Below are 26,717 nucleotides of genomic sequence, written 5' to 3'. Positions count from 1 at the left end.
GTTGAATTACAAAATGTATAATTTTGAAGCAACTTTACAAGATTAGTTAATGTACATTAGGGTGGCATTCAGACTAGATATAGGGCCTAAAGAAAAGAAAACACAGAAATACCCATAGAAGGACAAGAATAGTCATTGAGGTTTCTTTTCACAGCTTAGCAATTGGGGTCAAATTGTTGTGTTAATTTGTATGAAATTAACTAAGTCATATCTCAAGGGCAAAGGCATACTATGGCTGGCGTGATGACATGCTCTGCTCAATAATAAAAACCACAATAAACCGTTTTTCAGACCTTCATCCATCCACAAGATGTCACCTATTAGTCAAATATGGCATTTACATTGACCACAGAGGTACTGTATGTAAGGGCCCTCAGAATGGCTCAACAAGGACCTGAATACAAATGTACACTATGAAGTGTACTTGAAAAACAACGTTTTAGAACTACACCTATTTATAAACTATTAATTTACTGACAAATTAGTCCCATCTAGTAAGAAACGTTAATGGCTTTTCTCTCTCTCTCACACACACACACACACACACGTATTGACCATCCATCTTTATTATTTTACAGACAGAGAATGACACATTGCACAAAGTATTATAAAAAAGCATTTGAATCAAAACAAAATGACTAGTATCAAAACAACAATACAAAAAGAGTATTACACAATACTTCTGTGGTACTTCTCTTGTCATGACTCCATCATGCAACAACAAACCAGATACAGTCTCTAGGCAGCCTGTGCCTTTCATCTCCCTGTACCATCAGTGAAACAATAGACAGATCCTACAAAATAGAGAATTTGGTCTCCATATTTGTGCAGTACCCCTGTATAGTCTAATACAAAGTGCTAGCCCTATATGAAGAATAAGGTGTGTCTATAACTACTTCTGAAAATAGTCTGAACAGAATGTAGAAAAACTGCATATCAAATATATATATAATATCATGCAAATAAGCATTTTCTATAAGCACCATTATCTGTCCAGACATATTGTGCAAATTCATATTTTGAAATGTATTCCACAACACTGAAGTTACTATTGACTATTTCTCATTCTATTACAGTATCATGTACTCGCTAGATTGCAGACAGCAGTAAATATAGACAGCATTCATTCTTCAGATAATGCAATACTGCTCAGGTGAAGCTACATTTATACAGGAGAATATCTTCCAGTACAACACTGCCTGTCTCTATGTAGTGTGGACATACCTGATGTCTGAGTTTCTAATAACAAAAAACGGGCTAAAGAGATCAAAGTAAATCTGCATCATCATAACACAAACTGATAATATCACACCGTAATATAATACAAAATCCTGTTGCCTATGTTCAGCCTGTGTAGATGGTCCCACGGTGTGTTACAAGGTGTCATTAGTTTCTAGGCTAGGGTGCAGGATAGGCTGGTTGGATAGGGATGGGGGGAATCAGTCCGCTGAGAGCTTAGCCAATGTCTATGCGTCTCACTGTTGCTTAGTGACAACCCAGCCAGTCCTTTGTAATCTCGCCCAGTTTGACGATCTTCAGGCTACTGTCATCCATTTTGAAGTAGTGGGCACCTTTGAAGAAGTAGGTGTAATCTGGAAAACACAAACATTATGACGAGACAAGGTACATCAACATCATCACATTCAGTGCATCAAATATACATCTAATTTCACCTTGAGCAAGCCACGAGGCCTTACACACTAGAGGGCTAGCGTAAAATATGTCCCCATACTGTTTTTATTTACTTTTCTGCTCTTTTGCACACCAGTATCTCTACTTGCACATCATCATCTGCTCATTTATCACTCCAGTGTTCATTTGCTAAATTGTCATTCTTCGCTACTATGGCCTATTTATTGCCTACCTCCTCACGCCATTTGCACACACTGTATATAGACTTTCTTTTTTTCCCTACTGTGTCATTGACTTGTTTATTGTGTAATTGGCTTGTTTATTGTTTATTCCATGTGTAACTCTGTGTTGTTGTTTGTGTCGAACTGCTTTGCTTTATCTTGGCCAGGTCGCAGTTGTAAATGAGAACTTCTTCTCAACTTGCCTACCTGTTTTTATTTTTATATCTTAGTAACACACTATCGTCTCAGCCAGAGGAAGAGGACATGATGATGTCACTCGTCTCCTCAGTAAAAACACCCAATCAGGAATCAGCGGTGGAGGAGCTCAGGCTAATTAGAATGAAGACAGAGGTAGCTCTGTGAAGCAGCACAGGCTGGTTCTATCAAACACTGTTTCTTAGTAGGGAAGCGCGGAGTGTGATGTATAGTATATGTGTGTCAGAAGCAAGGGTATAAAAAACCCTGGTTAACTGCCATAGACTAAGATTTACCTCCTGTGTTATACTACTTCCTCCTCTCTCTACTCGCTCCTCCTGCCTCTACTCTCTCTCCTTGCTCTCTCTCTCCTCCTACCTCTACTCTCTCTCCTTGCTTTCTCGCTTTCCTCCTGCCTCTACTCTCTCCTCCTGCCTCTACTCAGTCCTTCCTCTCTCTCCTCCTGCCTCTACTCTCTCTCCTTGCTCTCTCTCTCCTCCTGCCTCTACCCTCTCTCCTTGCTCTCTCCTCTTGCCTCTACTCACTCTCCTTGCTCTCTCCTCTTGCCTCTCTACTCACTCTTCTTGCTCTCTCCTCCTGACTCTCTACTCACTCTCCTTGCTCTCTCCTCCTGACTCTACCCTCTCTCCTTTTGCCTCTCTACTCACTCTTTGCTCTCTCCTCCTGCCTCTACCCTCTCTCGCCTCCTGCCTCTACCCTCTCTCTCTCCCCTCCTGCCTCTACCCTCTCTCTCTCCCCTCCTGCCTCTACCCTCTCTCTCTCCCCTCCTGCCTCTACCCTCTCTCTCTCCCCTCCTGCCTCTACCCTCTCTCTCTCCCCTCCTGCCTCTACCCTCTCTCTCTCCCCTCCTGCCTCTACCCTCTCTCTCTCCCCTCCTGCCTCTACCCTCTCTCTCTCCCCTCCTGCCTCTACCCTCTCTCTCTCCCCTCCTGCCTCTACCCTCTCTCTCTCCCCTCCTGCCTCTACCCTCTCTCTCTCCCCTCCTGCCTCTACCCTCTCTCTCTCCCCTCCTGCCTCTACCCTCTCTCTCTCCCCTCCTGCCTCTACCCTATCTCTCTCCCCTCCTGCCTCTACCCTCTCTCCTTGCTCTCTCCTCTTGCCTCTCTACTCACTCTCCTTGCTCTCTCCTCCTGCCTCTACTCTCTCTCCTTGCTCTCTCTCTCTCTCCTCCTGCTTCCTCTCCTTGCTCTCTCTCTCCTCCTGCCTATCGGGCGTGCAATGATGTGCTATGATGTCAGAGGGAATGAAACAGTTTTGATTGTTTTAAGTAACGTCTTTGTTGTTGTAATATCTAAACAGACGTGGCAGTTTCACCACTAAGGATTCCAGCTTTAAGGCCAGGTGCCAGTTCATAATGAGAGGACTGGCTGGGTCAGGTTGGGTTCTAACTGCCAGGAATGTAAGCCTGCAGCCAGTGGTGTGTCGGTACAGCTCAGACTAAAGCAGGAAGCAGTGCTCCCTCCAAGTTCACACAGGCCCCAGCTACCTCTCTCTCTATTTCTCTCTTCAGTAGATATCCCACTGGGCACACACTGGTTGAAGCAACATTGTTTCCATGTCAGTTCAATGAAATTACATTGAAGCAAAGTGGAATAGACGTTCAATTGACGTCTGTGCCCAGTGGGTATCTCTCTCTCTATCCCTCCCCCTCTCTACCCCCCACCCCTCTCCGTCTCCCTCTATCCCCCCTGCTCTGTGTGTGTGGTGGTGTCACTCTAAGTGATGTTCAATAAAGTATGTATTATACAGTATTGTATTCTAGTATGCTTACCAATGCCATTCAGACTAAAGGCAGAGTCAATGCCGTCTGGGATTCCGTTCCAGGAGTCAGCGATGAGCTTGGGGAAGCCAGGGTCCATCTTCTTCTTGGCTTCATTGTACCTGGAGGGGCATGATAACACACAGAGGCCATGATATCAATGTTTAGTCATGAGTACATGATACTATGTTAAGTACATGATACTATGTTAGTCTGTTAGGTACGAGAAGATTGGGCCGTTTTGGTTGACAAATCACAGCAGTCATGCAAGAGTTAAGTACATACAGCAACAGTATCTTACATTATCCCTGTATTAGGTAAGAGCAGAGTGAGCTGTTTTAACAGTCCAGTGGAAGCTAAGGTCTCTAATTAAAAGCAGACATGGCTCAGCACAGCAACACATCAACACAGTGACGTCTATAGAATTAGAATGACTTTAAAGTAATTCTAATTCTATAGTGATGTCATCGTTACAATACTGAGTGGACCAGACACAGGCTTTGGTAGGGGTTGTGTTGTGGTGACTCACCTCCAGAACTTGTCTCCAGCGAACAGGTAGGTCTTCTGGCTCTTTCCGAAGGAGAAGGCTGCGTCAATGCCTTTCAGGTCTGTGGGCAGGCCTATAGAGGAGATTCTCTTGGGGTAGCCTTTCTCTATCTGGTCTGCATTGAAGATCCACATCTCATTGCCTATATGAGAGAGAGGAGGGGAGAGATGGCAAATGAGCACAGGTCAAGATGCTCACAGGAAAGGGTTTGTGAGGATAGAGTTTCTCTAAACTGTTTCCTTTTCATTAGCCACAGAGAGACAATGATCATAGAAGTTGGCAAGACAGCACAAACAGATCTGGGGCCAGGCTAACATTTGATCATGTCTTGTGGTTAGGGAGGACTGGATAAAGGATTGAGGAAATGTGACTCATAGCTTTACAATTGAAGGGCTGGATGGAACAGAAATGGTTCTCTTCTACAAGGCCAAGCATTCATCTTCTTAAATAGGAAGAGCTCTGATTTCATGGTCTTATAGGAGATGGAGCTTTTCTAAAGGAGAATGGCATGCTTCTACAATGCATGGCATGTATTATAAACCACTAATAACTACTTACACTACTAATGTCCAAAATTTCCAAACCACATACTAGCAGTATACTTGACTGAAATACTAAAAGACACTTATGATTCCCCTAACGGTGAACTTCTTAGAAATAGGATGTTATTTACTGGAAATTGTCACAGCCGTTTAACGGTGGTAGAGAGAGGAAACTGCCATGAAAATGTCATTGTGAGTTTTTCTGATCAAGTCAATAAGCACAACAATGAACTGCATATATGCAAGCGTGTAATTCTGGATTGTTCTCCTGGGTATCAACAGTGAATGACAACTAATCTACATACTCTCCCATACATATATACATACAAAACTGTATGTATGTATGTATTAGGGTTGAATGGCGGGAAACTGGTTACCGAGATTTACCGGGATAAATACAGTAACTGTGAGAAACCGGTAAATTATAATAAATTATTTATATGAACAGCGTGGCGTGAAATGGAATTGTTAAATGATTTGCAATTTCTACATCTGGCTTTTCTACGGCCTCTGAATGATGAATCAACGCTCAGGGTGGGGACAGACACCCCATCACAGTATGGAGCGCAGTTCACAGTGCATGTAGACCTCTCATCTCATCATGGGAACTTTTTTCCTTGTGACAGGGAGGCCTACATTTGCTTCAGCATAGTCTATGCTCAGTAATATAAAGACTGAATGCACCTCTAACTTACCCATCTCCACCTGTCTTTCAGAGGTCACCTTGTTTTTTAACTGGAAAGATAGAACATGTTTTGTATTGCAGCTGAATATCGTAGCTTTAAATCAGTGCCCGCGCAGTCTCTCTCTCTCTCCATCAACTCCATTAAAAATAGATCATCCTGTTCTAGATTGATATAAAGCCCTATATATAGATGTTCTAGCCTACCTCTATCAGGTAATACAGTCAATTAGGTATTAAACTTATATTTAGCTAATTTAAAATGTTTATCTTTATTTAACTAGGCAAGTCAGTTAAGAACAAATTCTTATTTTCAATGACGGCCTAAGAACAGTGGGTTTACTGCCTTGTTCAGGGGCAGAATGACAGATTTTTACTTTGTCAGCTCGGGGATTTGAACTTGCAACCTTTTGGTTACTAACCCAATGCTCTAACCACTAGGCTACCCTGCCACCCTGATATTTAGCCAATTAATGATGGGTGATGCATAATAAGCTTATAACTTATAGCCTCTGTCTCTAGCGCAATACGCAAGCACCTCTGCTCCCCTGGCCTCCTTAAAAAACGCTCCTTAGCTCTTGGAGACCCATGCAGTAAAAGCTAGACTAGAATAGCTCGCTGGAAAATAGACAATTATACCAGTAGACTATTCGAAGAGGGATGCAAGCTCTTTTTTTGCTGAATGTTAAATACAGCAGCCAATAGAACTCACGGTAGTTTGAAAGAAGAGCGAACTCGCGATGGTGGTTGGTTATAACAGTTACATATTCAGAACTATAATCATTCAATCTTTATGAAGAGAAGTGAAAGCCTTCTGTATCTAATTCTGCTCCTATATTATTCAAGTCATTAGAATGATGAAGATAAGGACATCAAAACTTATTTCATTTAACTGTTGAAAGCGAGGAAGGAATGAAGCGTCAGCCTACTAATTATACAAATTCCAAAATTAAAAATCACATTTCTAGGCTATACTTGTAACTTTGTAGGCCACATGTGCTGCTTCAGAATTGCATGTTCTATTCTGCTTTATCATGGTTTGAATGATGTGCGTAATTCCAGTCCATATAATACAATACAGTACAGTAATACAGTTCACACTCAAAAAGATTTGTCTACGGGAGATAGTTTCATTTATCTACCAAAGAGAGCATATAGCTAGCTACAACTAATGGGAATTTATTGGATAACGGCACAATTATTTGGGCGTTTTTGGGTTTGGGTTCACTAAATGTGGTTAATGTAGGGCTCATAAAATGTATTTAATATATATGTCTCATTAAATGTATTTAATATAGCCACTCCTGCGTTGTCTTGGCTGTGTGCTAAGGGTCGTTGTCCTGTTTGAAGGGGACCCTTCATCCCAGTCTGAGATCCTGAGCACACTGGGGCAGGTTTTCATCAAGGATCTCTCTGTACTTTGCTCCATTCATTTTTGACTCGATCCTGACTAGTCTCCCAGTCCCTGCCGCAAAAAAACATCCTGATGCTGCCACCACCATGCTTCACCGTAGGGATGGTGCCAGGTTTCCTCCAGACGTGACGCTTGGCATTCAGGCCAAAGAGTTCAATCTTGGTTTCATCAGACCAGAGAATCTTGTTTCTCATGGTCTGAGTCTTTAGGTGCCTTTTGGCAAACTCCAAGCGGGGTATCATGTGGCTTTTACTGAGGAGTGGCTTCCGTCTGGCCACTCTACCATAAAGGCCTGATTGGTGGAGTGCTGCAGAGATGGTTGTCCTTCTGGAAGGTTCTCCCATCTCCACAGAGGAACTCTAGAGCTCTGGTCACCTCCCTGACCAAGACCCTTCTCCCCCGATTGCTCAGTTTTTGCCAGGCGGCCAGCTCTAGGAAGAGTCTTGGTGGTTCCAAACGTCTTCCATTTAAGAATTATGGAGGCAACTGTGTTCTTGGGGACCTGCAACGCTGCAGAATTTTTTTGGTACCGTTCACCAGATCTGTGCCTCGACACAATCCTGTCTTGGAGCTCTATGGACAATTCCTTCGACATTATGGCTTGGTTTTTGCTCTGACATGTACTGTCCACTGTGGGACCTTATATATACAGGTTTGTGCCTTTCCAAATCATGTCCGAAACGGCACAGTGATGCCGAAACATTGGTGATTTACCCAATAAATTACTGGGAATTTATATATGGAGTGTGCGACTCTTTATATTTATAGTTTATTCGCCGTTAGTCAGCACCTCTACACAAAATATTTTTTCTGTGTGTGCGCCAGCTCATGTTTTTCAATCAATTGCATTTACCACAGGTGGACTCCAATCAAGTTGTAGAAACATTTCAAGGATGATCAATATAAAACAGGATGCACCTGAACTTAATTTCATAGAAAGGGTCTGAATACTTATGTAAATAAGATATGTTTTTTTTATTTTTTATACATTTCCCCCAAAAATCTAAAAACCTGTTTTCGCTTTGTCATTATGGGATATTGTGTGTTTTAAAAAAAAGCAATTTTAGAATAAAGCTGTAACATTACAAAATGTGGAAAAAGTCAAGGGGTCTGAATACTTTCCAAAGAAACTGTATCTCAATGGTGGATGGCACAACTCAGTCTCCCATACATACATTACCTGCAAAGAACACAGTCTTCTCCTCCAGTGGGTTTTCATAGGCAGCGTCGATGGTAACAGGGAGCTCAGGCCAGTAGGTGGCTACCAGCATGGGACCTGAAGGCTTGCCCCGGAAGTTGGTTGACCTGAATATGAACCTGATAGAGAGAGCAGAGAGAGGAGTTACCTACTGGTTCAAATCATGTAAGAGGGGACAGAGAGGAGAGAGGGGAGAGTAGAGGGCGCTGGGGAAGAGAGGAGAGGGGGGAAGGGGAGACGGGAGAGAAGCAGTGAGAAAGGGGAGAAGGAAAGAGGGGCGAGTAGGAAAGAGGAAAATAGAGAGGGGAGAGGGGAAAGAGGGAAAGAGAGGGGAGAGGGGAAAGAGAGAGGGGAGAGGGGAGAGGAGGGAAGGGGGAAAGAGAGGGGAAAGAGGAAAAGAGAGAGGGAAGAGGGAAAGAGAGAGGGGAGAGGTGAAAGTGAAGGGCAGTAAGAGATGCGAGAGGGGAAAGTAAGGGGGAAAGAGAGAGAGGGGCAGTGAGTGAGAGGGAGAGTTTCAGCAGCGAAGCCACAATAGCCTGATTCATTCAGCATCTGGTTCTCGTTAGGACCGGTGTTTATCGAAGCCAGGGGAACAAGACCCATCTTGCCCAGATTTCCAACAGGCAGCTGCATGAGCAACAACAGCAGCAGCAGCTCCCCAAGTCTTTTCCATTGACCTATTTTTCAAAGAGCCAGATATTTCTCAGATAGCCTGTTAATGGTTATAAAATGCTATGCAGATATGGACAAAGTAGTCATATGATGATCTGCTATAGCAATCTATTAAAGGTTGAGGTATGTTGAATTAGTCCCACAAAACAAGCCAACCTGACCCCAAATCAGACAGGAAGACAATTCATGTCCACCTCTGATTGTGAGATTAAAATATCTGGGACACAGAGATTTCATCATTTCACTCATTTCATTTTACATTTACATTTGTCATTTAGCAGACGCTCTTATCCAGAGCGACTTACAGTAGTGAATGCATACATTTCATTTCATGCATTTTTTGTATTTTTATAAAAAGCTTTCAAATGAAACAAGCAATTTTACACACGGTAAAAAGTAGTTATCTTGACAATACTGCGTTCCAAAAGAGTAGCAGATTTTAACATGAAACATGTTTGGCTTTACCTTAGGCATCCCTCTCAAGTCCTGTACACTGAGAAGGGACAATAGCAGATAAGGTCAGCTCTAGCAGAGATACAGTGAGCTCAAAGTACTGGGACAGCGTGTTTTGTTTTGGCTATGTACTCCAGCACTTTCGATGCAGACGGTCAGCTTTAATTTGAAGGTATTTTCATCCATATGAGCCGTTTAGAAATGAAAGCACTTTTTGTACATGGACTCTTTCCCCCCCCCCCCTCCATTTTAGGGGCCCAAAAGTATTGTGACAAGTTCACTTGTGTGTATAAAAGTTTATTTGGTCCCATATTCTTAGCACACAATGATTACATCAAGCATTGGATTCATTTGCTGTTTTGTTTGTGTTTCAGATTATTTTGTGCCCAATTTGTGTTAGGAATATCGGACCAAATACATTGGTGAATTTGTTCCAATACTTTTAGTTCCCCCATTTTAGGGGACCATGTACAAAAAGTCAGTCGTTTCAAATTCAAAGTGCTGGAGTACAGAGCCAAAACAAATGGTCACTGTCCCAATACTTTTGGAGCTCACTGCATCTCTAAATATACGGCCCTGGACGACAGGTTTAAGAAATGTCTTTGATTGGACAACAGTAATGTCTAAAGTGTTCGCACAGATGCCAATGAGCAACGTGTGAAGTTATTACATTAAAGGCCTGGTTCATTTCACTCATTCTTGTCACATTCTGGATGCATGTGTAATACACTTCCTGCATAAAATGCAGCCAGAGATGTTAGAGAAACCTAGCTAGCAGGGCTGTCTGTGTTCAGAGTCTCGATCCCATACAGGCCCACCTCATCACCGGCCAAACCGACCATGACTGGGCCCAGTGTCGTCTGGGTTTGTCCGGTGTAGGCTGTCATTGTAAATAAGAATTTGATCTTAACTGACTTGCCTAGTTAAATAACGGTTAAATAAAAAAATCACTAGGCCAGTGAACAGTGACAGTGTGCGTGGGTTCAGTTCAGTGGATTATTCTGCAGACTTCCCACCCAGCACTGTGCTGAGCCATTGACTGTAAATAAGGTGCTGAGCACACAGTGAAGTTAGACCACCACGATGTCTTACTCATCCTTCATGTCCAGATCTGCTTTCCATCACCATGCTGAGACAGGAGAGATTAGAGAGAGGATTCTACCTACACCAGAGAGATTAGAGAGATGATTCTACCTACACCAGAGAGATTAGAGAGAGGATTCTACCTTCACCAGAGAGAGGATTCTACCTACACCAGAGAGAGGATTCTACCTACACCAGAGAGAGGATTCTACCTACACCAGAGAGAGGATTCTACCTACACCAGAGAGAGGATTCTACCTACACCAGAGAGAGGATTCTACCTACACCAGAGAGAGGATTCTACCTACACCAGAGAGAGGATTCTACCTACACCAGAGAGAGGATTCTACCTACACCAGAGAGATCTGCTCTCAAAAAAGTGTTAGCTGGGTGACAACACTTTTAAACTGATGCACACTGTGTCCAGTCTAGTAGCCCTCCAGACATTACACTGACCCACTAAACTGGTGACTGCCCTCCAGACTCCAGACATTACATTGACCCACTAGACTGGTGACTGCCCTCCAGACTCCAGACATTACACTGACCCACTAGACTGGTGACTGCCCTCCAGACTCCAGACATTACACTGACCCACTAAACTGGTGACTGCCCTCCAGACTCCAGACATTACATTGACCCACTAGACTGGTGACTGCCCTCCAGACTCCAGACATTACACTGACCCACTAAACTGGTGACTGCCCTCCAGACTCCAGACATTACATTGACCCACTAGACTGGTGACTGCCCTCCAGACATTACACTGACCCACTAGACTGGTGACTGCCCTCCAGACATTACACTGACCCACTAGACTGGTGACTGCCCTCCAGACATTACACTGACCCACTAGACTGGTGACTGCCCTCCAGTCTGTGACTTCCCTATTTATCTGTCTCTGTATTTTCACGGCTGCCTAAAAATAGGGAGAAGCAGAACAAAACAAAATGGATGCACACAGAAATTAATATCCTAATGGGCCCTAGGCTATTTTTATTAACCTTGATATTGGTTGACAGCTCCATGAAAACAATTTTTTGTCTGAGGAAACGAAATGCCAATAACCTTAGTAGTCTCTATCCTAATCTTTGCTTATTGACTTGAGTCTCCATCTCTCCTCACTCTTTCTCTCTATATTGAATCTCTCCTCACTCTTTCTCTTTATATTGAATCTCCTCACTCTTTCTCTCTATATTGAATCCCTCCTCACTCTCGCGGTCTCTGTTCCATCTCTTCTCACTCCTCTGCTCCATGGCTCTGATAGCTAAACCATCTGGTGACCTAGAGCCAACAATGAATAACTAGGGACCAAAGTCATCCCACCACTGAAACCTGAGATACAGCCTAACTGGCCCTCTGAGTCCAGATATCATGCAGCTATGGGTTTGCTATTGTAACTCCTCCATAGAGATGTAGGATCTTAATTTGATCACGCTTTTGTTGATGAGAATTTTCCTGCACGGCAGTTTATTCAAGTTTTAAAAAGGCTTCTAAAGTTTGTAATTTCCACTTTAACATTTCAGACTCGATTTGCACAAACTTAAAATGTATCAACCCCTACAAAAAAAATGTCCATTAATTATGATTCACATATTTATTCACATTTCCTTTTGCTTCAGGATTATTTCCCTACTGTAGCAAACTGGCTGAAATGAAGATCCTATAGCCGTAACTCCCTCCGTAATGGCATTTCCCTCCATCTGAGAGATACACCCCATAATTATAGCTATCATTGAATATGTGTCATTGTTAATGACATCATGATATATGTGATATCTAGAACTAGAACACCGCTAATCATTTTGAATGAGACAATGATCTTGCTGATGAGGAAATGGAGAATCTCTCCAGAAATCCCCAGGTCCAGTGTCTTGTCCACAACACATCACTGTATAGGTATTCTGCCAGCTTTTATCATAGTTGTTGGATATCTTGTGGATTTGAATTCTCTAGGATGTTTGAGCAGCAGACAACAGATGATATACCTAAAAAAATAACCAAACTAACCCAATCAAAGATATGACTTAGAGGCATAGTCAAATCATTTCTAAACAAACTATTGAGAGAGATTCTACTGTTAAAACCAGACTCCGGTTTTAATTGGCAGTCCTCCATCCTTTAACAGTTAATATTCCGTTGACACATCAACCAAACACTACACTGTTTATACAGTAGTTTAAAGTCCACAGAACAGCCTTCAGCATGATGTTTGTCCCTGTTCCCTGAACAGTGTCAATGCATGGTGAACCACAGCGAGTGAAGACTTAACTCCTAACTAAAGCAGGATTCTATGAACTAAAGCAGGATTTGTAAGCAGGATTTGAGGGTGGTTTCCCTCCAGCCCCAGACTCAGGGTGGGCAGGGGGCAAAGCCAGGCAGGATGAATGACTGCAGTCTTTTGAGTCAAAAAAGTATACTTGTTTGCTTTGGACACCGTTCCAACTCAGCAATGACAGATATATAGTAAAGCTCACCTTAAAACTTTGAAGGCTAAAAGATGTGGCGGCAATGTCTGAGAAGGAACATATAAAATGTCCAATGAAGCCTAATCTAAACCTGCTTTTCAGTCAAAATGTTGTAATTTGGATTGCATGCAATAGCTTATTGTTTGGGTTGAAAGTGTTCCTAACATAATTTGTCCCAGACAGGATTCATCTGTTGTGGTGAAGAGTTCATGTTTCAGAGGGAAAGTACACCGAGTCATGGAAAGCTGAGAATGAACCACAACAGATAATGTAAGATGGAGAGATACAGAAAGCCTATTCCTTTTCTACACTACATAGGACAATCCCAGTTGAAGTCTGTACCCTGTACTATATAGTAGGGTCTGGTTTACAATCTCATTACCGGCAGCCATTTTGGTTTACCATAGTTGATACAGGATTGTGAGAGTGGTTATTATTACCAGCTGTTTCATAACTTTATACTTATCACAGTATGGGATAAGCATTAGAGCTCAGACAGAGATAACACCACCCCCTTCATTCAAACAAAACAACTGATTGCCAAGAGAAAATAATTCATTCTGAGACCAAACAAAGCCCCCTATTACACTACCCATTGTTTGTGGTGAAATGATTTAGTTGTGGATTGTGAGGTCTAACATGTGGACTCTGATCTGCTCCAATGACTCTAACCACAGAGTCTTCGGGTTATATGTTCTTTCTGCCTGTTTCCTGTGGACAGATCAGTGGTCAGATTGGTCTTCTCTAAAAGCATGTTGTCAAACAAAGTGTATTACCTACAAGTCAAATGTTGCTCTAACCATTGGCGATCAGAAGTAATACTGTAGAATCCCCAGTAAATCATTTACCTGTCCTTGAAGAAGAAGGTCTCTCCTCTGATCTGGGCCACAGCATCAAACACCACAGGTTCATTACAGATGTCCATAGGAGTGACTGGGCCCTGGGTGGGAGGCACGGGCTTGTCTGTACCAGCACCTGAGAGGAAAAGGAGAGGCAACATGGTGAGCCTTGAGTAGATGAGATTGATATCCTTCAACAAGGAGAAATACATTTGTTACCTGCAGGACATTCACCAAAGTACACTGGTTATGAACGGCGGGTGAAGTCATGGTTACACGTTATTTTAAAAGGTACCTACATAATGACTTCATAACACATTCATAACCCATACATAACCCATAAGCAGTACATAAGAATTTCCAACTGACCATAGAGCTCCTGAATGCCCTTGATGTCGTCGTTAGACAGTCTAAAGTTCTTGGTGAAGGTGTACATGGGGGCCATCAGAGCACCAGGGTCCTGGGAGTGCTCCAAGCCCAGGGCATGGCCAAACTCATGTGCCGCAACCAGGAACAGACTGTAGCCTGGACAACACCAATAGGAGTGAGAGATACAGCAACACATATTCAAAGCATAACAAGTCAAGATATAGTCAGGTGAATGAGAATAGTTTCCATGTTGGGAAATTCCTGATGGCCACTTTCCCTTCATTCTGCATAGACAATGAATGACTAAATGCATTAATGAATAAAACAGAATAATAATACAAATGATTCAAATAAATAAACATGAATTGTCATTGTCCACTAAACTGCTAAAACCACCTACAAACAAGCATAATGTCAAAGGTTATCGATTACATATTTACCTTGATCAGGACAGAAGCCCCACTTGCGGTCATCGTCGTAGCTCTTGGTGGAGGCGCACCACATCTTGCCGTCGCTACGTCCAGAAGCGGTGCAACTGTCATAAGTGTCTCCAAGGAACGTGAAGGGGAACACACAGGGGGAACCCTCAGAGTTTCCTCCAACGGTGGACATGGCTGCATGGGTGAACAAAAATACATATTTCAGAATCAAATGGACTTTTCTTAATGTGCCGATGAGGTAGTGCTTAAAGATATCAACTTGATTTGGTTTGAATTGCTAAATGGATTTTCTTGAGAAACTACCATGACTGTAATGACATTGACATCAGATGTATTTTGTGTCTACGGTATATCCAAAACAAAACCAAATACCACTCTCCAAAAAGTGGCTTTTCTTTTCCTGCATGATAATATTATATCTGGGTTGGTACAGCACTGGGCTTGTGTAGTTTGTTAAGCAGCCTGTTTCTTATTCAGTGATTCTTACACACACACACACACACACACACAAGACTACACTGCACGCCAGCATTCCCAACCAATTAGAACCAGATGAAAACCTCAGCCTTAAACCCCCCCCCTCTCCCTTTCTCTCCCCATATCCCGCTCTCTCACTCTCCCGACTCTACCCCAAAGCCCCAAGCCAGCCCCACTGACACAATGGAAAATAACCCCAGCCAGCAGCCACTCAGTAAAATACTTTTACAGTCATTCAGGAGACTAGCTGCTGCAAGATTGGAAACCATAGGTCTGGAACATTATAACATTATCCTACACCAATACATGGAGGCATCAGCACAGCACACCTTGACTAATAAATGCAAGCACCCACACTAGTGATGCGCAGGTTGACTCATAACCCGCAGTCCCGGGAGGATGGGTTTAGGGTCATTAAATTTTGTGTGGCTGAAGGGTGGGAGGGTAGGCGGGCGGGCTGAATAAAGAGAAACAATACCTTTAAAAAATCCATAAATGTATAATTCTTGTGCAATATATATAGGTTACATTGAGGTTTTTCTTTCATTATTTTAGGCGATCTGGTATTAGTGCATAAGCCTAAGCTTCAGGACTTAACTGTACGTGTGCCAAATAGCCTACACCGCCAATCACCAAATAATGCTTTTGGGAATGGGCAGAAAGCCAAATAATGCTTTTCTTAATGGGCAGAAAAAGTTTACGTCAATACACAGAGACAAGAAGGACATTGTCGAAGTTGAATTCAATAAGACAAAAGCTGCGAAAGGAGAATTGAAAACAAATAGGAGGGAGGGCCAGAAAAGTAATGTTCAGAAAATATTTGGAGAAGTGGTAAAAGAGGATTAGCAGTAACATAGCAGTACCGGCTATCTTATGTGTGATGATTGTGAGGTGGTACACCAATTCCACAGCCACAAGACGAGACTTCAAATAGGCCTATGGCATGTCAAAGGAACTGTATCCTACTGTTAAGATTGGTTAATGGAAACTGAAATCTGGACACTGACTGTAGGTCTATAACCTCTCACATAGCCTTAAAAATAACTCCTGCAGAATTAAGCATTTCCTTTGACCTCAAGGCTTGGTTTTTGCTCTGACATGCACTGTCAACTGTGGGACGTTATATAGACAGGTGTGTGCCTTTCCAAATAATGTCCAATCAACTGAATTTACCACAAGTGGACTCCAATAAAGTTGTAGAAACATCTCAAGGAGGGACAATTGAAACAGGACGTACCTGAGCTCAATTTCAAGTCTCACAGCAAAGGTTCTGAAAACTTACACGACCGTTTAAAAGTTTGGGGTCACTTAGAAATGTCCTTGTTTTTGAAAGAGAAGCACATTTTTTGTCCATTAAAATAACATCAAATTGATCAGAAATACAGTGTAGACATTGTTAATGTTGTAAATGACTATTGTAGCTGGAAACTAGCTAATCCAAGTTTATCATTTTAATAGGCTAATTGATCATTAGAAAACCCTTTTGCAATTATGTTAGCACAGCCGAAAACTGTTGTTCTGATTAAAGAAGCAATAAAACTGGCCTTCTTTAGACTAGTTGAGTATCTGGAGAATCAAATCAAATCAAAGTTTATTTGTCAGGTCTACAACAGGTGTAGACCTTACAGTGAAATGCTTACTTACAGGCTCTAACCAACAGTGCAAAAAAGGTATTAGGTGAACAATAGGTACGTAAAGAAATAAAACAACAGTAATAAGACAGTGAAAAATAACAGTAGCAAATAGTCCGGGTAGCCATTTGATTACCTGTTCAGGAATCTTATGGCTTGGGGGTAAAAACTGTTTTATCCCCAAGCATTTGTGGGTTTGATTACAGGCTCAAAATGGCCAGAAACAAAGACCTTTCTTCTGAAACTCATCAGTCTATTCTTGTTCTGAGAAATGAAGGCTATTCAGAAACTGCCAAGAAACTGAAGATCTCGTACAACGCTGTGTACTACTCCCTTCACAGAACAGCGCAAACTGGCTCTAACCAGAATACAAAGAGGAGAGGGAGGCCCTGGTGCACAACTGAGCAAGAGGACAAGTACATTAGAGTGTCTAGTTTGAGAAACAGATGCCTCAAAAGTCCTCAACTGGCAGCTTTATTAAATAGTACCCGCTAAACACCAGTCTCAACGTCAACAGTGAAGAGGCGACTCCGAGTTGCAAAGAAAAAAACATATCTCAGACTGGCCAATAAAAAGAAAAGATTAAGATGGGCAAAAGAACACAGACACGGGACAGAGGAAGATTTAGAAAAAAGTGTTATGGACAGACAAAAAAAAGGTGTTCGGATCACGCAGAAAAAATGAAAAGATGCTGGAGGAGTGCTTGACGACATCTGTCAAGCATGGTGGTGGCAATGTGATGTCTGGGGGTAATTTGGTGGTGGTGAAGTGGGAGATTTGTACAGGGTAAAAGGGATCTTGAAGAAGGAAGGCTATCCATTTTGCAACGCCATGCCATACCCTGTGGACGGCTCTTAATTGGAGCCAATTTCCTCCTACAACAGGACAATGACCCAAAGCACAGCTTCAAACTATGCAAGAACTATTTAGGGAAGAAGTCAGCTGGTATTATGTCTATAATGGAGTGGCCAGCACAGTCACCGGATCTCAACCCTATTGAGCTGTTGTGGGAGCAGCTTGACCGTAAGAAGTGCCCATCAAGCCAATCAAACTTGTGGGAGGTGCTTCAGGAAGCATGGGGTGAAATCTCTTCAGATTACCTCAACAAATTGACAACTAGAATGCCAAAGGTCTGCAAGGCTGTAATTGCTGCAAATGGAGGATTCTTTGACGAAAGCAATTTTTGAAGGACACAATTATTATTTCAATTAAAAATCATTATTTATAACCTTGTCAACGTCTTGACTATATTTCTTATTCATTTTGCAACTTATTTCATGTATGTTTTCATGGAAAACAAGGACATTTCTAAGTGACCCCAAACTTTTGAATGGTAGTGTATGTAAATAAGGTATTTCAGATTTTTATTTTAATACATTTGCACAAAATTCAAAAAACCTGTTTTCGCTTTGTCATTATGGGGTAATTATTATTTTTTTTTTTAGAATGAGGCTGTAACGTAACAAAATGTGTGCACTGTATAATGACAGCTACATGTATCTAATTATAGACAAGTTGGCTAATAAATAGCCCACCAAAATGTTGTAAATTATAAGCAGACATACATCTAAATCAGGCAAAAGAAATATCCTGTACCCTCTGTCAAAAAATTGTTCTGCCGTCTTTGACAGTAGCCTATATATCACGTCTTCCGCCGAGGTCGGTCCCTCTCCTTGTTCGGGCGGCGCTCGGCATTCAACGTCACCGGTCTTCTAGCCATCGCCGATCCACTTTTCATTTTCCATTTGTTTTGTCTGTGGGTTTTTCACACCTGGTTTCAATTCCCCCATTACCTGTTCATTATTTAACCCTCTGTTTCCCACATGTAATTGTGCGTATTTGTTCCATGTTGATGGCTGTATCTGACGGCTGGTATTTTGTTGCCGGGTTTGTACTATGCACCCGTGTCATTTTCGTGGTACCAGTATATTTCACGCACCATTGTACTGTTTCTATACTGGTGGTTTTCATGTATTAAATGCCTTGTCCACGCATCTCAGCTCTCCTGCGCCTGACTCCTTTTCACCAGTTACCCAAAGCCTCGACACTATAGCGCATTTTCTACATTCACGGGTTAGAGTTGGGTGAGGGCCTCAGACTTTCACTATCACATATAGTCAGGCGGTTGCGGATGGGTTAATAGCAATAGTGGGCGGGTGAAGAAACAGCTGACCCGCGCACCACTAACACACGCTAGCACGCACACACACAACCTGGCTCAAGTACAATCGAAAGCACACACATATTTCAATATAATCCTCAGATGAAGGTTTCCATGCAACAGTTAGGTCTGTTGGATGCATCAGTGCCCTTAGCTGTTTGGGTTAACACAGCTGATGAGGCTTGTATGCTATATGGACGGAGAGACCCTTTCAGGCTTGGGCAGTATGAACTGGGAACCTACCTGTTTCAGGGCAGAACCCGTAGGACTTGTCATTGTCATAGTTCTCAGTCGTAGCACACCAGCGGTAGCCGTCGTCACGCCCCTGAGTGGTGCAACCATCATAGTTCTCCCCTTGGAACGTGAAGGGGAACTTACAGGGAGCTCCGTCCGCGTTTCCACCCAGGGTGAACAGCACTGTAACACAGGAAGTTGAAGGAATGATCTATATAGAGTTTACAGTAGGTTTTCATCATTTAATAAAATGCCATGGCAGTTACGTTGAGCCTGAGTTTGAGTGATTTTACAGAGTCAATCTTAAGCTAACTGAACCGCAAAATCATTCTTTGTCAGGGTGTTACACATCCACTCTGTCCAGACTAAAATGTTTATTGCTACAGTATATCAACAGTCTATAAAACTATCAACAAGATAAATGTTTCACAAGACTTCACTGAGTACGCCATTTTCTCAAGATCAAAGGATAACCAGTTAGGAAGTTTCATAAAGACTGTTGGTCTCATATGAGTCGACTGTAAGCCTATATGTATCAATATGTCTTTGCGCTCATTTATGGTGAGTCTATACCCTAATGTCAGTACCATGGACAGCAACACAAACACACAGACAAATGGATTGATGAAAAGCTTCATGAATCTGGCCCAGCAACACAGAGAAGTGAGAGTATTTTATGACCCAGACAACAACACCAGTTTCCCAGAATGGACTCCCACCCACTTGGTCCAACAGCAACACAGCTTGTTCTAACTAATCACAAACCTCTCACCTGGAGTAACTCCTGGCCTACTCCTCGTCAGAAACTATAGCTAAAACACCACAATAAACGTTCCTTGAGGGACTGCTGAATGCAACACTTAACTTTATACACTCCATGTAGATATCAAAACGCATACTACAACTCTTTTGCACAATACATTCACAGGAACTCTTTAGAGGAAAATGAAAAACACAGCATTTTGGCTCATACTCACATTCATGGGGACAGAAACCGTATTTGCCGTCGTCGTCAAAGTTGTATGTGGTGGAGCACCAGAGGAATCCATCATCACGGCCCTGATTGGTACAGCTGTTGTACTCCTTCCCCATAAACATGAAGGGGAACTTACAGAACTCCCCCTCTGCATTACCAAACTTCACCTTCACAACTGTGGAGAGGAGGGGGATGGGGTGAGGGGAGACGTGATGATCAAACAGAGCTGTATCCGATACTGTGTGCTTCAGCCATTTCATTGGTGAAATGTTAACCGCAAATTGCTTTAAAAACGTGGCATGTATGACCATGAAAAAATAGGTGATAAGTAAAAACAAGTAGGTTTATATATTAGATCAGGATGAACTCGTATTTACAACTCAGACAGTACAGTCTCCAGTACCTTGTCCTTCTCCCAGGGTCCACTGCTCGTCGTCATCAAAGTGGGAGTCTCCCCCGGTGCCTGGCCCAGGAGCAAAGGCATGAGCCAGCAGACCATCTTTACCATCGAAGGGGTAGCCATCTCCATGCTCTGTGGATTCACATAACAAGGGTTAAAACAAAAGGACTCAAGGCACAGATCAGTATACAATTACAGCCTTGCTGGATGGATTCAACTCAGAATAGAACTGTCTCTAAAGTAGCTAGTGTTAGACTTCAACAGTGTAGATCACGTATGGGATGGTGCCATGAAGACATGTAATGAAAACATGTCATTCTGGACTTGTTTTGACCTCTATATGTTCGCCACGAGAATATTGACTTTATGTGAGACACAGGGAACCCAGAGAAAGAGCAACTAGTAACTCACACATAGGCAGGCCTACGGTACTATACTATACGATTAGCAGCACTGAGCACCCATCATCTAATCTAGTTCCCAGCCACTTCCGCCCTTTTGCACAATAGCCGGATGATGAGTAGCCTCGTTAAACCAGTCTGAACGAAGGTGAGAGCAGAATTAAGTCTGGTTTAACTAGGCTACTCATCATCCGGCTTTGCTGACGTTTCATACAGAACATTCAGCAGAATATAAACGTCTAAACTGTTCTGTAATACCGTACCGTTGCGGCCAAAGTTAATCATGATGTCAGCCTCTCCATCCATGAGGCGGGTGAACTTGAGTGGGGTGACGTCACTCCACACTTTGAAGGCCCTTAAGAAGGCGTCATCAATAGTCTCCTCGTCCAGGTCAGGAGAGTGGCCTAGAATCCTGAGAGGTGGAACACAGAGACGAGAAGAAACTGAGGAGGAGACTCATTAAACAGCTCATCCCTGGCTGAAGATGTGCTGCATCATACATCTTACATAATGGGATATTACTGTGTGATTGACTAGGTATGCTTGAGGAAATGCACGTAATGCAAGCAGAGGGACCAATGTCAGCATATAAAACCCTCAAACGTGAGATTCACCTATGTCAAAATGCAGAAGACAAAAGCTTGTACACACCACTCTCTTCTATTTACAGGACGAAAGCAATAGAGCAGAGCTTTCCTAAACCTCCCTTCTGGAGAAAAAGTCCATCAGTCTTCAGGCCTTGCCTATGACTCATGTGGTTAGAATGCTTCATGAGAGAGTCCAGCAACTAACCCCTGCTATGTGAGTCTGTCTGAGCATTACAACCCTCTGTCTCTTGTTGTTTTGGTTAACTTCTCCCCATCTTTGTTTTTCCCATGGTTCATACAGTGAGTCTGTCTGAGCATTACAACCCTCTGTCTCTTGTTGTTTTGGTAAACTTCTCCCCATCTTTGTTTTTCCCATGGTGCATACAGTGAGTCTGTCTGAGCATTACAACCCTCTGTCTCTTGTTGTTTTGGTAAACTTCTCCCCATCTTTGTTTTTCCCATGGTGCATACAGTGAGTCTGAGTGGTCATGAGGACACAGAAAGGGCTGATGTAAACAACAGAACTTTTCTTAACCTCAAATTAAAAATATCAAAACAAGCACACATTGTACAGGAATCTTGGAGTTAGCAGATTGTGGTTGGGTTGGTGGGCAGCACATAGTTGAGGTTTTCATCTCCCCAAAACAAGCTGCAGGCGCTGGAGGAGTCATTTCCTTTGTTCAGCAGTCAGCACATTGCACAGCAACATAGGGAGTTATATGGAGTACAACCCTATTGCACATGGGGTTCAAAGCCTATTGCACAACTCCCTATTCCAAAACACTATTTGGGCCAAACGAACATGTTTTGACCACTGACCTGTAGGTGATGGCGTTTTGCTGCCACTTGGGTTTCCTATGGAAGAAGTTGTATTGGGCAACATCAGGAACTCCACAGCGGGGCTTCTTCATGATCTCCACTGTCTTGGGGTCGATCTCGCCCGTCTCTTGTAGCGAGAAGAACTTCTGCATTTTCTTCAGGGTGTCCTTCAACACCATGAGATTACATCTGTCTTGTGGGCAGCCATAGAACTTGTTCAGATAGTGCTGCAGAAGGGAATAAAAGACAAGCCTATGAGTTGATATAGGCTCTATTCTGATGCCTTCCTATTCTATATAGTGCATTCATCCATGTAGACATACTGTATCAATGAATGCATGAACATTTGTGTGCATTACACAATGAAACATCTCCACTGGGCACAGATGTCAGTTCAATGTCTGTTCCACTTGGTTCAATGTAATTTCATTGAAATGACGTGGAAACAATGTTGATTCAACCAGTGTGTACCCAGTGGGTATCCAACGATCAGGTCTGAAGCCAAAACATTATGAGTTTCATGAATGATGTCATTTTAAAGTAATTCACAAATGGTCGAATGGCATTTAAGTTCTATCTTCCTTAATTAATTGAAAATAACCGATAAAGTAGTTTGAAGCAAAAGTCACATTACATTCCCACTATGAAAAGTTGTTTATGGAACACTTACCAGAGCCACTTCTTTGTCTGTTTTTGGACTATCGTCTCCCGGGAACTTGATAATGGGCGAGGGAGCTGCAGAGGTTTTCTGGAGAAAGGCGATTAACTGTACCAACAACACTTTGAGGACAAGGTGTCGGGGGCTAAATGCCGTGTGGCACCCCATCTTTCCCCGGTGGAGAATCGCTGTGTATGTAATCAGGATGGAGAAAAACAGAACGCGTCTGGGCTGGATGTAGTCCTCTTTCCTCTTCTGTTGCTTTATCTTCTCCTCAACGGGACATTCTGCACTGCAACCCAGGTCTGCTAACTCAGTTGTGCTTACACATGCAATTTTTTATGCTGCTTGCCACGGGAAGTATAGGCTACAGACTGCGCAGTCTCCCCAAATCGGGGAACGTTGGATAAATGTAACCGGAGACCTGTTATAATTACGAGTTTACTGCGTAATTCCTAGCCTCCCTTGGCCTATTCGTTGTATCTGCGCATACATTGAAGCGGGTACAATGATGGCACGAATCCAGCATAAATAGTAGATAGATTGACAATGAAACCAAACAGATAGGGAAAATTCAGCATAAAGAGCGCGCCTTTCTAGGTTACCGACGAACAGAGGCCATGGGACTACAGGGAATGTCTTGTAACGTTTCGATCACAGTACGCAGCATCATCTGGATATGTATTCAACAAAAGTTCAACATTCAACTTCTCGCTACCAATTCTGTCAAGCCGTCTACGCATACAGTTTGACGCATACATTCGATAAATCCAACGTATGCACCACACAGAACGCACCTTCTGCTACCATTTCTGTGAAGCCATCTATACATATAGTTTGATGCATATGTTCAATAAATCCAACATATGCACCACACCGAACGCACTGCAACTACCTCTGCAACGCAATGCTGCAAGACAAATGTAGCTTTCATTGGAAATGAACTTAATTCTGGTGTACCAAAATGCAGTTACTCTGTCGGTGTGTTCGAAGCATAAGTTTTAGCAAATGTTTATGAGCTCCTATACACCGCATTCATCCACTCAGAGGACCAAACACCAAATAAGGAAAGAGACAAATGTTGCGTCAAAACAACCACTTTAACAGTGACAACGAAAGTTGTAACGTTGTAATAAAGATAATCTAACGTTTTACCTAATTATATATAAGGAGGGCATTTGCACAACATGTTTCACAACAGCACACAACAAAATTCCAGAGACATATTGAGCAACCAACTGATACCAATCACGACCACACCCAGAGACTGATGGCGGACTAAGCACTCACAAAAATGTCAAGACATGAAAGCACCCTAGCCACACGAACTGACCACTGGTGTAAAGAACAACATTCCATGAATATCGCAAGCACCCAGACACGAATTACCAGAAATACACACACACACACTTAGGTGTGTTGGACTCCGAGGACAACGGACACTGCCAAGGGCCAATGGGAAGTCGACACCACCTGGAGAGTGGACCGTCCCTCCACTCATCGACCAGTCAGGAGAGCGGACCTACTAGACTCAACGTCAACACACTGTTATTTCATTGTATAAATTGGATGTACACTATGTTTCGGGGCTCTCTTCTGCTAGTTCCCTATGAGCTAAACGAAGGAGTCCGTGCATGCTTTGCCAAATATCTTTGTCTCATAATAAACTGCCTTACTATAAACTGAATCACCCGGTCCAACGTCTTGACTTGGTCTCCTTCTCAAATAACTAATCATCAACAGAATGTAGCCTAATATTGCTAGAAATAGTTAAGTTTAACAAAATGTTAAAACCACTGAAAAAGTTGGAACATCAGTTCAAAGGCGCTCTCTAACCAGGCCCTGAAGTTGAGAGTTCACCTGTTCTGTCCTGGCTCCAGCGCCTCTTTTAAGACATTTGTGATTATGTTAGCAAAATGTTTACCTGACACCTGTTGCTGCAAGGAACAGTAAATGTTGTATCCTAGGCCTAGGTGTGGCTTACTACTTCATTCATAGAGAGAAAGGTGCTATCTTGAACCTAAAAGTTATTCAGCTGTCACCATAGGAGCACCCTTTGAAGAACCATTTCTGATTCCAGGTAGAACCCTTTTATTTCCAGGTAGAACCCTTTTGAGTTCCATGTAAAACTATTTCCAGAGCGTTTTAAGGAGTTCTACCTGGAACCAAAAAGGGTCCTACCTGGAACCAAAAAAAGGTTCTCTTATAGGTCAGCCGAAGAACCCTTTTGGAACCCTTTTTCTAAGAATGTACCTTAGCAAGCTTAGACCGCCTACTAATACTGTATCTTACCATAACAAAAAATACGATATTTTTTAATGTTATGTTGACCAAAAAAATATGTATAGCTTCAAATCATGATAAGAAAAGCAATGTTGCTCTCATAGACTAGGCTACATCAAGCACTAGCTATATCAAGCACTAATTCCATGTGAACATGTCATGGAATGCACTTTATTCTGCTCTTTTTTTCACAGCTTCTGAGAGTTTTCTGTTGGACCTTTTGCTGTTCGGACTCTCATGGTGAACAGTGGTGCCAATGCCAACCAATGGATGCAAAGTAAATCATCCCTTAATCTCTTCACACAGCCTCTGTGCTGATCTTGTGCGACTGTCTTTTTATTCCAAAATGTGCCTCTTGGAAAATGTATTATGGAAAATAAATGATCATCTTGGAAAGTTAGCAGTCTATAGCAAAACGAAGGCATTTTCATAATTCAACCACGATGGTGACAATACATCATCTCTAGTGTTGTCATGGAGATTAGAGCCGATATATCGATATTGTGTGACAATCCCACCGATAACCGATATTCAAAAAAGTTAATCTCATGCTTATCTGAACACTTGTGGCCATTATCATGATGTCATTATTGTCACTGTGTAAGAAATCAACATTTGAAGCTAATTTCTTGGACAATTGCTCTTTTGGATGGCAATTTAAGAGAACTCAGTGTGGAACAATGTCACTTTTTAATTTCCTGCTGTAATTGGCAGATATATATATATATATATCGGTATCGATACGTTTTGTCCTCCATAAAATCGCAATCCGACCCAAAAACCCAATTTCACATGGCCCAATAATAGGCCTATGTTCATAGGCTCCTCAGCATGACAGGGATGGTAGAGTATAGCAGCCTATACAACATAATGGCGGTTTGTTGAATGTGTCGAATGGCTCAACAATAGACATCGAGCAGCTTCTGCTTTGATCTTTTCCTTTCATTAGGACTTTACTTACATTTTGCATTTATTTAAATTGTAGTAGACCAAGGAAACCACCAGAGAAAGTCATAAGATGTAACCCACTACAACATTGCATACATGGAGGTTCTCTCAGTCTGGGCCAGATTATGCTCCATCTCTAAATTCTCAGTGTGATGCAATATGAGGTGAAAGGCTGACATCTGGTGGTCATGCTGTGTAAATACATTATGTACTGAAAGAAGTGCAGTCAGGAAAATCATGGGGAACTATTTAATTGGGCACCACACAAGGCAACATAGACTTTGGCTAGCTGTCATTATCTCACTTAGAAATGTGTTTTGTTTAAAGACATAGTAATTCTTGACTCTTGTTTGCTACCTTTGTTTCCATACAGTATTGAACCAATGGCAATCTTGGCCCATATCATCAAGCTGAATGCAGTCCCATTAACATCGTATCCTTGAGCTGTTGTTATACTCTAGAGCAGATATATAGTAAGTAGCCTTCCACGAGCCAGAGCAGCTCATAGGAGCAGGAGTCTGCCCTGTTCGGTGAGGCAGCTTGATGTACAACTACACCCCCTGGACAAGACACTAATCTATCTATCTCCTTAATGCTAAGTGCCAAG

At 42.4% G+C, this 26,717-nt stretch overlaps 1 protein-coding gene across 1 annotated transcript; it reads right to left on the bottom strand.

The window, feature by feature from the left end:
* Nucleotides 1-548: 548 nt before the first annotated feature.
* On the bottom strand, nt 549-23,483 carry LOC106562416 (72 kDa type IV collagenase). The gene is made up of 13 exons (XM_014127292.2): nt 22,892-23,483; nt 22,222-22,448; nt 21,079-21,227; nt 20,418-20,546; nt 20,016-20,189; nt 19,048-19,221; nt 14,536-14,709; nt 14,096-14,251; nt 13,736-13,862; nt 8,194-8,330; nt 4,358-4,517; nt 3,841-3,950; nt 549-1,592 (listed from the first exon to the last, which is right to left on the bottom strand). The coding sequence occupies exons 1-13, from the start codon at nt 23,045-23,047 to the stop codon at nt 1,486-1,488; spliced, it is 1,980 nt and encodes a 659-aa protein (XP_013982767.1). The 5' UTR covers nt 23,048-23,483; the 3' UTR covers nt 549-1,485.
* Nucleotides 23,484-26,717: the final 3,234 nt, after the last annotated feature.

Source organism: Salmo salar, chromosome ssa26 (genome assembly GCF_905237065.1).
Source record: "Salmo salar chromosome ssa26, Ssal_v3.1, whole genome shotgun sequence".
Lineage (NCBI taxonomy): Eukaryota > Metazoa > Chordata > Actinopteri > Salmoniformes > Salmonidae > Salmo > Salmo salar.
Note: the sequence above shows the minus strand (reverse complement) of the source record. Positions and strands in the feature narration are given on the sequence as shown.

Excerpts from the sequence above, each read along its gene's own strand:
- LOC106562416 (XM_014127292.2), bottom strand. The coding sequence starts at position 23,047 with ATGGGGTGCCACACGGCATTTAGCCCCCGACACCTTGTCCTCAAAGTG. Across the intron at positions 21,228-22,221 it reads CAAAACGCCATCACCTACAG|GATTCTAGGCCACTCTCCTG; the intron begins GTCAGTGGTCAA and ends TCCACCTCTCAG. Across the intron at positions 8,331-13,735 it reads ACCTTCTTCTTCAAGGACAG|GTTCATATTCAGGTCAACCA; the intron begins GTAAATGATTTA and ends TCTCTCTATCAG.